Here is a 13,857-nt window from a genome sequence, read left to right as displayed (position 1 = left end):
CAGACAAGAGCACTTTGAAAAGCTGACAAAACTTGAATACTACATTAAGTCTTTGAGCCACAGAAACATATTTTAGTTGTGTTTTTGAAGCAGGAAAACTGCAGGACTTCCAGATTTCCACAATAAAACCTAGAAAGTACAAAACTTCAGTTTCTTATCAATTCTTGATTGTGTGGACTTGAAATACCTTCCTTAAAGTAACGGGAATGTCCAGTGGCTTATCAACTGTTCTGACACTTGTAGAAAGAACAGCATTTTATCCTGACTTTCCAACTACTTCCTTTTTACTGCCCCACAATGCTCTCTTTGGAGGAAGAAAAAAAAAAATAAAATAGAGTATTGCCTTCCTGTTTTTCATTAGTGAGTACATCTTCAAGTGGGCAGCACTCAGTTAAGGAGTATTCAAGCTCCCCTCCTTACCTACACACAGAAACCAGATATACCACTGTACAGGACAGCCCTGTTGCACTAGTGCTACCTGCAGATGCCACAACATATCTGATGCTAGAAAAAGGCTATGTTTCCCATGACTGGTTTTAAAATCCGGTGACTGGCTTAGTCAAATCTACTGTAAAGTGGTTGTTCATGGGATGCTAGGAACACGATAAACAAATTAAAGAAATTAAAGACTAATTATTGCATATCCTGAAAGATTCTTTGTGCTGGCATAGGCTGCATAGGATGAGAAGAGTCAACAGAATAATAAAATCATAGAAAGTTTTGGGTTGGAAGGGACCTCTAGAGGTCATCTAGTCCAACCCCCCCCGCAGTGAGCAGGGGCACCATTAACTAGATCAGGTTGCTCAGAGCCCCATCCAACCTGGCCTTGAATGCTTCCAGGGATGGGGCCTCCACCACCTCTCTGGGCATCCCGTTCCAGTGTTTCACCACCCTCATTGTAAAGAATTTCTTCCTTATATCCAGTCTAAACCTACCCTGGTTTAGTCTAAAACCATTACCCCTTGTCCTGTCACAGCTGGTCCTACTAAAAAGATTGTCCCCATCTTTCCTATAGGCCCTCTTTAGGTACTGAAAGGCTGCAATCAGGTCTCCCCGCAGCCTCCTCTTCTCCAGGCTGAACAAGCCCAACTCTCCCAGCCTGTCCTCATAGGAGAGGTGCTCCAGCCCTCGGATCATTTTTGGAGCCCTCCTCTGGACCCGCTCCAACAGTTCCATGTCCTTCTTGTACTGAGGACTCCAGAGCTGGATGCAGTACTCCAGGTGAGGTCTCACCAGAGCAGAGCAGAGGGGCAGAATCACCTCCCTCGACCTGCTGGCCACACTTCTCTTGATGCAGCCCAGGGTATGGTTGGCCTTCTGGGCTGTCAGTGCACATTGCCGGCTCATGTCCAGCTTTTCATCCATCAGTACCCCTCTCGGCAGGGTTGCTCTCGATCCTTTCTTCCCCCAGCCTGTATTGATACCGGGGGTTACCCCAACCGAGGTGCAGGACCTTGCACTTGGCCTTGTTGAACCTCATGAGGTTCACACAGGTCCACCTCTCCAACTTGTCCAGGTCTCTTTGGATGACACCCCGTCCTTCTGGTGTGTCAACTGCACCACTCAGCTTGGTGTCATCTGCAAACTTGCTGAGGGTGCACTCAATCTTGCTCTCTATGTCATGGACATGGGACAGGTAGCAGGATGTATTAACTGGCAAATTCCATCTGTCAGTAGTAACTTTCCATCAATAAAGAATACCCTGTTATCCTTCTTAACTTTTCTGTGCTTTACCAGTGTCTCTACTTACAACTGAAACATACTAGCACTGAGTAATGGCATCGCTGCCAAAAACTGAAGCCTTTATTTTCCAATTTATAAAATTTAAATAATCATATGATGAAAATGTATTCTTTAATAGTTCAATTTTTGTTAAAATATGAGGGGGATACCATTATTTTACCCATTGTTTTATACTCTCATGTGTATATGTCATACAAATGAGCATTCCCTCAACTCCCAAAGAGATATTATTTTTAAAAACAAACTAAAAATAGTTTAAAAAAAACCACTCTTTTAAAATGTTAAATGTGTTCTTTTAAAACATTTTATCACTTGTCACTTATCTTTTTAGCACCTTACCAGGATTAATCTTGAATAGAATGTTTTTTCGTTTAGATTTGCACACACCAATAAAGTTCAAATATATTTGGTGAAAGGATTTTGTCTTCAAAACCTGAAAATTATTTTTCTCTAGTCCTGTATCAATGATATCAACAACTTGCTTCACTTTAAATGTTCCTATTTGATGTGGAGAAAATGAAAATATCACATCCTGGAAAAGAAAAGTCGTTATCAGACATAAAAGGCAGAAAAGCAAAGAGAAAAAAGTTTTGTGTCATTATGTTTAATTGAACCACTTCTCTCCACACCTAATTCTAAGGTAGGTGTTCAAAACTGGGCTTTGAGGATATGTCAACTGCCACATATAAATTAGCAATATAAGGAAACATAAAACTGCTGCACATTAGAATGCCATAAAGTCTCACTTGCTCATTTCTGGGACAAGTTGTTCTCTCTTGTGCCCTGAGTTACAGGTTTGTGAAATTATAAATGTCTCCATATTTGACTTAAATTTGGCAAAGTTTCTTCCATTAAAAAGATATGTTATGCTATTCAAATATTTGTGATTTACTGAAAAAAGTTAAAAGGATCTTGCAAAGGTTTGAGTATAAATCAATCTTCTCAAGTCAGTAAAATCTAAAAAAATCTAAAGCCAGGAAAACCCTGGGTAAAGTTTCTTTAGTACAATAATTATTTTTTCCAAATTTGAAATAACACTTGTTGTTTCCTGGAGTACAGGAAAGAACATTAAAAGACTCTACATAAGGAGAAAAAAATTATATATTTGGCTGATATTGAACATCATAGCTACTGAAATGAAATTGTTCTGGTTTACTTTCAAGAAGTTCCACCACTGACCACTGTAAAGTAATCTGCATACCTACATAATCCAAGAGAAAGAGGTAATTACCTTTGCAGATTTTTTTTTAATTTTTCCTTTTTCAGGAGAAATATTAAAGTGAGCAGTCTTGCGAAAGCTGAATGTCACTGGAAGGGACTCAGATTCATTTCTGAGTGTGCATAGAACTTGCGTTTGTTCACCCAGTAAACAGTCCATAAACTTAATAACTGGCCCTGGATTAAAAGTTAACATGACAGGAAGCCCAGAACCTGTCAAAGCTAACTCCATGCGAGGAGGAGGATTCACTGCATTAGACAAAAACAAAAAACAAACAGACAAAAAGTTTACAAACCTATTAGCTTATTAACAGAAAAGTCATACTGTAGTCATATGTCTGCAAAAACAAAACAATACCATAATACGATATGATGTATAATGCTATTTTCTAAAAAACGTAACAGAGATGCTTATTTGTAATAGCTTTTAGATAACGTATTCCACCATTAAGGAATTTGAGGGTGATCAAATATTCACTTGAAAACACACAAAACTGGTACTACCAAAGTGCTGGTGACTTGCATATAGCTGGGGTTTTTTTTATGTCCTCCAAATATTTACATTTATAATTAAGTTCTAGGTTTTCACTACCAACTGGTGTATTCATGACATGCCTGATGCCCTCCTTCTTTCTACTCACTATCTGAAGAGTCTTTGGTGTTAAAGCATTTAAGATGTAAGTTACAATAATTTATTTGTATTGATATAAATAAAACACACATTTCCCATAAAACTGCTAAGAAGATGAAAAAAAATAAAAAAAAAATAATCAAGATATACAGTTTCATCATCCATATATAAATTTCTGATAACATACTTGTGATTGCTGTGGCACCATCACTGAGGGCCTGAAGATAGATGTCTTTATTCCCAACAGCTTCAAATCTTAGAAACAGTACGTAATCATGTTTCAGTGATGAGCCGTTCACTCCAAAGTCCCTTCTAAATTTTCTGTAAGGGTTACAATCTCTAATTACAAGATGCGGAAAAAATACAAACCACGAAACCCCAACCCACAAAAAAAAATCAAGTCTTATTTTTCATCATCCAGTCAGGCTTCTTTACTGTTGGTTACAGCTTGAAAAATTGATCTCTATACTTCCTTTTAGAAAATGGAACAGTAACAAATCTGAGCTCAACAGTATCTGTCTGCTTATTACACTAGTAATTTGATATCTTTTCCAGTCTACAATAGTTTTCTAAACTAATATTACATGCATATTAATCACTTATAATTAGAGTTTCAGTAAGGAAAAATGGCAAGTGCACATTTTCTTTCTCTTTTCCTTATCCGAAGAAGAAATGTTCCTTTATACTTACTTTTTTTTAATGAAATGAAAGCTCTCCAAAATATTTCAGTCTCTTGGTGATTAAATATATATTCTTTCATAATGTTGCACATATAGTATATCTTTATGAAATAAATCTGTAGTCATTAAAGAGGCACTTAATTTGGCACTGTAGAACTCTCAATAGTCTTTAGAGATTCAACATATTTAATGGGAGCTGCAATTAGTTCCCTTGGCAAAATCTAATAAAATTATTGTTCTCACAAAACAAGCTTAACCAATTCTTGGTTCAAATACATCCTTAACATATTGTATTATTATATTATTATAAAACCCCTCCCAGATAATCACTTCAGACTTTGCCTTCACCTTTGTAGTATCATGCCAAGCAATTTCTTTTAACACACATAAATACACAAGTCATTCAGAAAAAAATTTGTAGACACATTAACTTAAAATAATTTTCTCTTACACAGCTCTTTACAGAATAGTTTAGACCAGTCAACTTGGGTGTGTGTGTCTAATTTGGCCACTCACTTACTTTGGACTAAAACACAACGTAACCAAAGATTTCTCATAAGGTAGCAAGGTTCCTTGACTGGGAATGCACAAGATCAAGGTGGAAACATCTACATCGCTTGTTCTATTTTTGAGGCTTAAGTCTTGTAAAACAGCATCTGCACTCCTCTGAAGATCTGTCCCCTAAAAAACAATCAAAATGTGGAATAGTTCAGCTTGTTCTGCTTCCTCTTGTGTTTTCGTTTGGGTCCCCCCCCCCGCAACACACACATTTTCATATCTTTCACAAGTAGAAAGACATAATGTAAGTAATAGTACTGACAGTTCCATATCACATGGCTAATGAACTAATTTTAAACACCAATTTCATGTCATTTTTTTGAGTTCCCTTTTTTAAAGATTGTGTTCATTCAGATGATTTCTGTCTAAGAAAAACAAGTGAAACCACAGATGCTTAACATCATAGAATATCAAAATATATTTTGATAGCTCCTACTAAATGATAAGGAATCCAGTAGGTCAAGCAAAACCACTCAAAAAAAAACCCCAACAAAACAAACTAACAACAACAAAAAAACCAGAACCAGGAAACATACTTAATACTGTTAAGGTATCACATAGCGAAACAGAAATATCTGAAAAACTTAATTCCAAAGTTAAATTATAGAAAAATATTTGTTGGTTGGACAGAAGTTTCATAAAGCTTCATAAATCAGGAAATAGTATGACATAGCAAACATTACTACAAAATGAATGTTGAGAAACAAAACAAAAAAAAAAAATGCAAAAACAGAAATTAAAACAAGTTTTCAACTAGAATAAAAACCAGAACAGTATCTTACCATCTCTCCTCCAATGGCATTGTCTTCCAGTACTGCTACCCAGTCCATACGCTCAGGACTTTCATTGTATAGAGATATTTGTTCAGTCTTTGAAGACCCAAAGTAAACTGGTCCAAAGTTAATGCATTCCAATATATTTCCACAAGACGCTCCTAGAACTTTAAGGACTTGTTCAACCACAACAGCTTTGACCCGTACTTCAGTGCAGCCATGACCTTCCAACTCCACTCTGTCAGTAACAGTAGCAAGCAGCAATAGGTAATGTAGAAAAGTGTTAGAAATAATCAGTTTGGTTTGTACTAGAACCTATGCAAAACTGAACTAAATCAGAGCATTTAAATCACTGGCTTTCTGTAGATAAACTAAGCAGAGGGTAGGGGTGGAGTGGTGGCAATGAAGAGAGCATACTTGGCAATGTCATACCTAACAGGAATATTACCAGTCAGGAAGAATCAAACATTATGTGGTGGAGCTTTGGGAAGCTTTTTGAGTTTTCCCCTTTTTAATTGTTTGAGACAATAGGAATGACATCTCAAAAGAATCAGAGATGTCCACAGATGATACACTGCTCTTATTTCTGAGAATGTTTGTATCTTGTCATGGTTTAACCCAGCTGGCAACTCAGCACCACGCAGCCGCTCGCTCACTCCCCCCTCCCTCAATGGGATGGGGGAGAGAATCGGAAAGAAAATAAAAGGTTAGAGCCGAGGGCTGAGATAAAGACAGTTTAATAAGAGAAAATAATAATAATAGTAATAATGAGAATGATAACAGAATATACAAAACGAATGATGCACAATGCAATTGCTCACCACCCGCTGACCGATGCCCAGCCCGTCCCGAGCCGCGAGCAGTCCCCGAGCCGCGAGCAGTCTCCCCGCGACCGACCGACCGAACTAACCCCCCCCGAGCATGACGTTATATGGTATGGAATAGCCCTTTGGTCAGTTTGGGTTAGCTGTGCTAGCTGTGCTGTACTCCCAGCTTGTTATGCACCTGGGCAAGCAGGAGAAGCTCAAAAAGTCCTTGAGTAGTCTGAGCACTACTTGGCAACAGCTGAAAACATCAGTGTGTTATCAACATTCTTCTGGTACTAAATCCAAAACACAGCACTATGCTAGCTACTATGAAGAAAATTAGCTCTATCCCAGCCGAAACCAGGACATTATAGATATTAATTTGGGCATATACTTGGTAATCTTCTCTTAGGCAACTGGAGCTGGAAGTTCATCTGAATAACCATAAAAAACCTGCTGCTGTTCCTGCCTGAATGCTTGATCTTGACAATACCACAAAACACCAAAGGACCATATAAACATTGTACAAATCTTTGTTATTAGAATTCTACTGGAACAAAGCATATCTGCTCTTGTTGCACAAAAGAATCAAATTTAATAATATGAACTTATGGTTCTAATAGAATCAATTATCCTTTTGAAAAGCGTCTGAGCTGAAAAAATTAAAAAAAAAAAAAAAAAAAAACAAAACAAAACACCAACTTTGTTTTGAATAGTCACATATACAACTACATAAGGGATCTGGGAGAGGATCTCAAACTCCCTAAACATCGTCTTTCTACTTCTGAAGAATGATTACAGGATTCCTCAAGACAGAAAAAAAAAATCTAAAAAAAATGTAGTAAAAGTAGATTCCTCTGAAAAGAATTTTGCTTGCATATAGAAGGAAAATGCTTGGAGGACAAGGCAAAACCAGGATGTTTTCATCAAAACTGTACTATTTCTCCAAGTCAAATTCCTGTCAAATACCCATTGTAAGACTTTCAATATTACCCTATTTGATTAAATACATATATACACATGTATACATATATATGTATACATTTGTGCTAAGCTTGACAAGGAAACTTAAAATTTCATTTAGTCTAAAGAACATAGCGATGACTACTAAGAAATGCCAAATTCACTGACAGAATTATGTAGAAATTAAGGCAGGGAATGGGTGAAGGATGAAATCTGAGCTCGGAGTAGTTATGTGGTTTCAGTTTAATACATAAACTACCTACTAGACTGCAGGAGAAAGTAACTGTTAAGCCAAGACGGGGTGAAGAAAACAGCGGTGGTAGCCTGGACAGCAAAGGAAAGGCAGAAAGTATGACACTTTGCAACCAAAAGGTTGAAACTCAGTAACCAAAGAAAATATCATATGAAGGGTGATGTAACTATGAGGCAAAATACAGATATTGTCTTCCCTGTCACTCTAATAGAATTTTTCTCATTTCATTTCCTTTTCCAACAGGCTACAAAAAAACAAGAACAGGAAGAACTGAACTTTAAGTCACATGTTTTAATAGTTTAAAAACAAAACAGAAATCACCACCACCGCCCCCTCCCAAAAAACCCAGCCACACCCTATTCACTATTATAAGTAAACAGGATTGAAAAGGACTTTCCAGATTGGTAACCACTTCCAAATTCTGGCACTTCCTAAAGAGTATATATTTCACTATTTGAAGAGAGACAAGGTAGGCATTTAAAAATAGTCTGTTCTTAAAAGAGCTAGTGGTTGCAAAGACATACCCTCCATTTAAAATAAGATACACCAAAGGACATCATAAAGTTTCTGAGACTCATGAAATACATAGAGCCAAAACAAAAATAGCAAAGTTACAGAGGCTAAAAAAAGTAAGGAACACAGAATGCATAGAAAGGTGAAAGATACAAAACCTCTTGGTTAGTTGTATACTGAGAGATATGCAAACATCCTATATTATTATGACTTATGAGAGATCTTTAATAACAGCCACGTACACTGTTCTTTGGAGATATATAATCTTCAAATTAATTTATTAAAAATAAACATGGAAGACAGCAACTGACACCTGGGAGCTTAACTTTATCTGATAAATAGTCATAACAAAGACTAGAATTAATAACAAACATAAAAGTAATTTATAGAGATGGATTTCTTCAGTCATACACTCACTTTATCACTTCTTTGATGATTCTGGGTACATCTGTGCAGATATCCACTTTAATCGTCTTTACAGATTTCGGCTCTACCACTCCACTGATAGGTTCTATGTTAAGCAGGACAACCCCGTCATAAGATATTTTAAATGTACCTATAAGAAACAGAATAATAAAGAGAATGTTACACAACATAAAGTTGTGGATTTATATTCTTTTATTACATAATTGGAATTATAAAACACAGATATTCACAAGCAGTACATTTTCCTATGGAAACAAGAAACATGGAGTTAATCTTTTTCAAAACTGTTTCTAGCACAGAGCAGATCATTATTTCCAGGGTCTCTTTAAATATTACATCCACATGTCCACTGCCACTTTGCAAGTTGTGACTGTAACAGGAAAGGTACTCACATGCCAAATAAAAGTGACTATATCATAAAGCAGGTGTAAGTAACATTTTGTAAGTTATAGGTTATTGTATACACAGCTCTAGGCAGCGGTACTCACATGCCAAATAAAAGTGACTATATCACAAAATGTTACTTACACCTGCTTTATAAGTTATAGGATATTGTATACACAGCTCTAGGCATGTACCGTAGCCAGAAAGTTAAGTGCATGTTGCAGATAATGATAGCTTTCATTATTTGGTACGTACACAACACAATTTATTGCAGAAGAGAACAGTGAACATTTACAGATTATAAAAATACTTCATAAAACGCAAAAAAAAATTATGAAATGCATATTTAACCAGCAGCACTAATTATCTGTCATTATATCACAGATGCAAGAAATTGTTTCAAATGCAGTGGTTGACCTCAGATAATAGATAACCAGCAGCACTAATTATCTGTCATTATATCATAGATAGCAAGAAATTGTTTCAAATGTTGTAGGAAAAAATGCAGTGGTTGACCTCAGATAATAGGTAATCTCTGATACGAGATCAGAAGCAGGAACTAAGGACTCATTTTGTGCATGGGATGACATGTGAAATGCAACCCTTGAGTCACAGGCCAGCATACAGCACTTCTGCTGATAAAATTTGCATTCTACCTGTTAGTGCAGCCTGATGTATTACGATTTACAGACCCTACAGAAACACAGATTCAGCAGCTATTCCTTTATCTGCCCTCAATACATTCTTCACTGACCACCACTTTCATTCTAATTTTGCCGGTGTCCAATCCTGCAAAACTCCATCATGCATGCATCACGCAACAGAATTTATAACTAGAAGCAATTCCTATACAACATGAGAAATTTCACAACATGTAAATTAGTTGTAGATGCATGTGTAATGTAGGTTATCTCATTTTCTTTATCTAATCATCATTCTTCAAAGAAAGAAGTTGGTATGTATGAGTAAAAGACGTTTATATAAACTACATACTACATGATTAAGTTGAGCTGGCTAGAAAAAAAATTCCCTTCACACCTCGGAAAAAAATTTAAAAATAGAAGTAAAATTCTGTTCTAACTAGACAGCCATTTGATTTTTTTTTTTTTTAATATTGCAACCCATCTCTGTGTTTCTACAATCATATATTTTCTGTGGAAAACTGAAGCAAACGTTCACACAACCTTAGTCTAATGCAAATAAAGATACCTTGTGATATAATAAACAGTTGTACAAGTGAGGAACAAAAATAATAAACTGCCTTAAACTTGTTGTTTGAAAGTCAGCATAGTTGCCACCCTATTTCTGGAGGAAGGTATCTGCAGTTCTGTTCAGTGGAAAAGGCAGTCAAATAGGTTACTTGGATCGTGTAAGCATTCTTAACGCCCCATCCTCCATGTTTCTTGTACTCCTTGGAAGGATCCCTCACAGAAATTGAAGGACACACATGTTTTGAAAGCTGTATTATTTCAAAAGATACGTAAGTAAAATAAAAGACCTCGCAATTATTTTCTGGTAACAAATACAGTTCAATTCCCATCCTAGAAGACTTTAACTCTGAAAGTACAGGGAGCTTGTAGTTGTTTGTTTAATAAACAGCTATTGGGATCACAGAATCACAAAGACGACAAAGCAAATGGAGACACTATTTGTTACTATTTATGTTGGGCATAGTAAGCCAATGAGCAACTGTTATTTTTACATCTTTCAGATGGGACTCAAAAGTAGAACACTCCTAAAATTTGGCAAAGTTCTAAATTCATTTTTATTCCCTAAACAGAACCATAGTACCATCTACAGAAGCAATGGGCCATTTATAGATCCTTTAGCTACAATACTCATAATCTGCATAACCCTGAACTTCAGTTAATTTCTACTTGGCCACTGAAGTGTTAACTTGCATAAAATTACATTTTCCAAGAAAATAAAATATTTGTATAATTTAATGCATACTAAATATTTACCTGAAGCTGATCCATGGTTAGCAATACTAATCTCTTTACTAATTATTTTACCGTTTGCAATCACTGCACCAAAATTAATCTCCGGCTCAATTTCCAGACAACAGCATGGAATTAATCTGCAGAAAAAAAGACATGGTTATATTCTCCCAACACTTGAAAATAACTTTGCATTTTTAAAGAAATTTGATTAAGCACTCCAGTGGAAGAGAGTTCTTTTCTCCCAGTTCTCCTACCAATGTTTATGCAACTCACTTCACTAGTATAGCGTACACAGGGAAGATGTAAAAAACATCTAGCTATCTATCAAGCCATTTACTTTAATGAATACCTACTGTAATTTTAAAACAATAGAACTTTAAACAATTAGTCAAAATGGAATTTATACATTTCTATTTATTTTTAAATAATTTGTTACAGTATGAAGAACTTTAAATAAAACTATCTTGAGTTAGTTGCATCACAAAATAAGACCAAAGTTAACATTCATTGTATTTCATTATCAGCTGCCTGAACTAAAAGCAGAGATAAAACATGCATGCCAGTTTCAGTTTACAGTCATCTTGTTTTATAGATACTTTATGTGGCTTCAACAAAACATTATAACAGACTGAAGTGGATAATGGCACAAGTTATTTCTAGTATCTATTTAAGAGCCTCAGCCAGCATGATGACATCACTGTATTGAGTACTGCTTAGCCATAATGAAAAAAAAAAAATCATACTCACTTCAGGAAACTTGTATTTTAAAGGCCCTAGTTTCTAATACAATCACACCTCTCATCTCACATAAAACTGCGTTTGAAATCAGCTAGAATTTTACATCAGCACAGCAGTCTATCTCCTCTTAACCACAAATAGGAACACGCAGGAAAAATTGCATCTCATGGTCTGCATTACATGCAGTACAGAAGACTAAATGGAGAAGGAAGATAAATCTCCTTGGCTGAGTTAGCTAGACCCAGCCCATATAACCTACTGCATAAGGGAGCAGAGAAGGAGGAAAAGGGCAGGAGAGAGGGGGGGTGGAAATTAATCAGGAAATGCAACAAAAGAACTTGCTCTTGGGAATGTGTACACTGGGTTTAATTCTCTTTAATAATTTATTGTAATGCAAAAAAATAAGTTCATAAATTCTTGAAAGAGATGGTCTAGACCAGCAGGATGTGGCAAAAAAAATCCAACAAAACAATTAAAAAACCCCAAACAAACCAGGAAACAGGTATCAAGAGTACACTTGAAATTATTGTTAAAACTTCACATGTTCTAAGTATTCAGACATTCTTCCAAGCTTTGTCAGAAAAATGAAGCACAAGTATCTCTCCTCTCAAGATCCAAATATGTAACTTCCCAAGTAGACAGGAATAAGCATAAATTCTAAGTGCAATGAGATTTTATAATAGATACAGACCTGTGCAAAAAGGGAGATAGTCAAGTTAAAGGTTTGGGGGGTTGTTTTTTAATACAGAGTAGGGTTTAGTTGGCTGGTTTGGTTTTATGAAGACAGAACTTACCTCTGCAAATGTCTAACTTCAGCTATTTTCTTATTTAAAAAAAAAAAAAAAAAAAACCACAACTTAATTTTTAACCATTATATTTCAAAAAAAGAGTTTGGATGCAGTTTCAGTTCATCATTTTAAAAAAAAAAAAAAAAAACCAAAAAAACCCACCAAAAACCACCAAACACAAAAACCACACACCCCACAGCCAGCTCCTTTGAAACAGTCCCAAACCTTGAGTATAAGTATTTTCTACAGTGATCAAATCATTACATAATTAAATCATTACACTTGTATTACTGAGCACATCATAAACCCATGGTGCTGTATAGATTAAGCTAAGAATGTTGTTTGGTCTCCAAAACTTGTATCAAATACATGAGCCACAAATCAATATGATTAACCACTGGATCTAGTCTCACAACCAGGCAAATACATAACAGCAGCTATTTTACTTGCAAACCGAACAACTGTGATATTAATGTTACTAAAGCACAATAGAAATAAAATTCTCTTAGTGGCATTCTTTACTAAATAAATGGTTACAAAAATAAGTGGAGTGTTACTGCAGTTTAATGTTCTATGGGAAACCAACATTTCCTACGTTTTCAACAAATCTCATCCCAGGCTAAAGATTATCTTAAAATGAACAGTAGATGTGATTGAAGGAATCATACAAATTGTTGGCAAAAAAGGTTAAATCTTTTCATGCTTTTTTCCTAAACCACCAGTGAATTTTTCTTTCAATTAAATTGTATGGATAACACATGCAGACTCATAATTTCTACAAATTCATAGTGAATTATAAATGTGTATATATATATACACACACAGACACATATATCACCCTATAACCCACATACAGAAATAAAAGCTGAAAAACAATATAATTTCAAAGAAAGAAGACTACAAATAAGCTAATAGGTAAGGGAGAAGTAGCAGACATTTAAAGAGGCCAGGCTGAATAATACCAGCAATTTCCAAATATTTCTCATACAATAACACATTATCTTGGATTACATTTATGAATTTTCTGAACTTGCTGTCACATACTTTAAAACTTTATTCTGTTTTGCAGACATACAACTCTTCAAAGGTACCGCAGTATACAAGCTGAGTGACATTCACCACAGTCTATGAAAATAAACACTATATTTGAGATGGTCAAAAAATTCAGAATTTGTCACCGATAAGAAACTTTGTTTGTATGTCACAAAAATATATAGCAATTTGATGTAAATCTAAGTATGGCCTTAACAATTTTTAACATCACTTATTTCAATTCTTGATGTCTTAGGAAAAGTAGCATTAGTGTTTACTATGTTATGATTGATGCATCAGTGGAAATAATATCAAGTTATTAAAATATTAAAAAAAATGCACTAACTCTTAAATAGGAAGTGAAAAAACCACATCAGAATTAAATAAATTCAAGGGACCAGCGGGGGG

General features: G+C 35.4%; 1 protein-coding gene across 1 annotated transcript in view; it reads right to left on the bottom strand.

Annotated features, from left to right (window-relative positions):
- Positions 1 to 13,857, bottom strand: part of CFAP47 (cilia and flagella associated protein 47) — a 401,308-nt gene that overhangs the window by 322,486 nt on the left and 64,965 nt on the right. The window contains exons 4-10 of the mRNA XM_035901932.1: positions 10,913 to 11,028; positions 8,556 to 8,694; positions 5,613 to 5,841; positions 4,793 to 4,953; positions 3,780 to 3,913; positions 2,975 to 3,210; positions 2,083 to 2,275 (exon numbers count right to left, since the gene is read on the bottom strand). Of these exons, the coding sequence (XP_035757825.1) occupies positions 2,083 to 2,275; positions 2,975 to 3,210; positions 3,780 to 3,913; positions 4,793 to 4,953; positions 5,613 to 5,841; positions 8,556 to 8,694; positions 10,913 to 11,028 (1,208 nt within the window). The remainder of the gene's footprint in view (positions 1 to 2,082; positions 2,276 to 2,974; positions 3,211 to 3,779; positions 3,914 to 4,792; positions 4,954 to 5,612; positions 5,842 to 8,555; positions 8,695 to 10,912; positions 11,029 to 13,857) is intronic.

This window comes from Egretta garzetta, unplaced genomic scaffold (genome assembly GCF_000687185.1).
Source record: "Egretta garzetta isolate BGI_Z169 unplaced genomic scaffold, ASM68718v1 scaffold70, whole genome shotgun sequence".
Lineage (NCBI taxonomy): Eukaryota > Metazoa > Chordata > Aves > Pelecaniformes > Ardeidae > Egretta > Egretta garzetta.
This window is presented reverse-complemented; position numbering and strand designations above follow the sequence as displayed.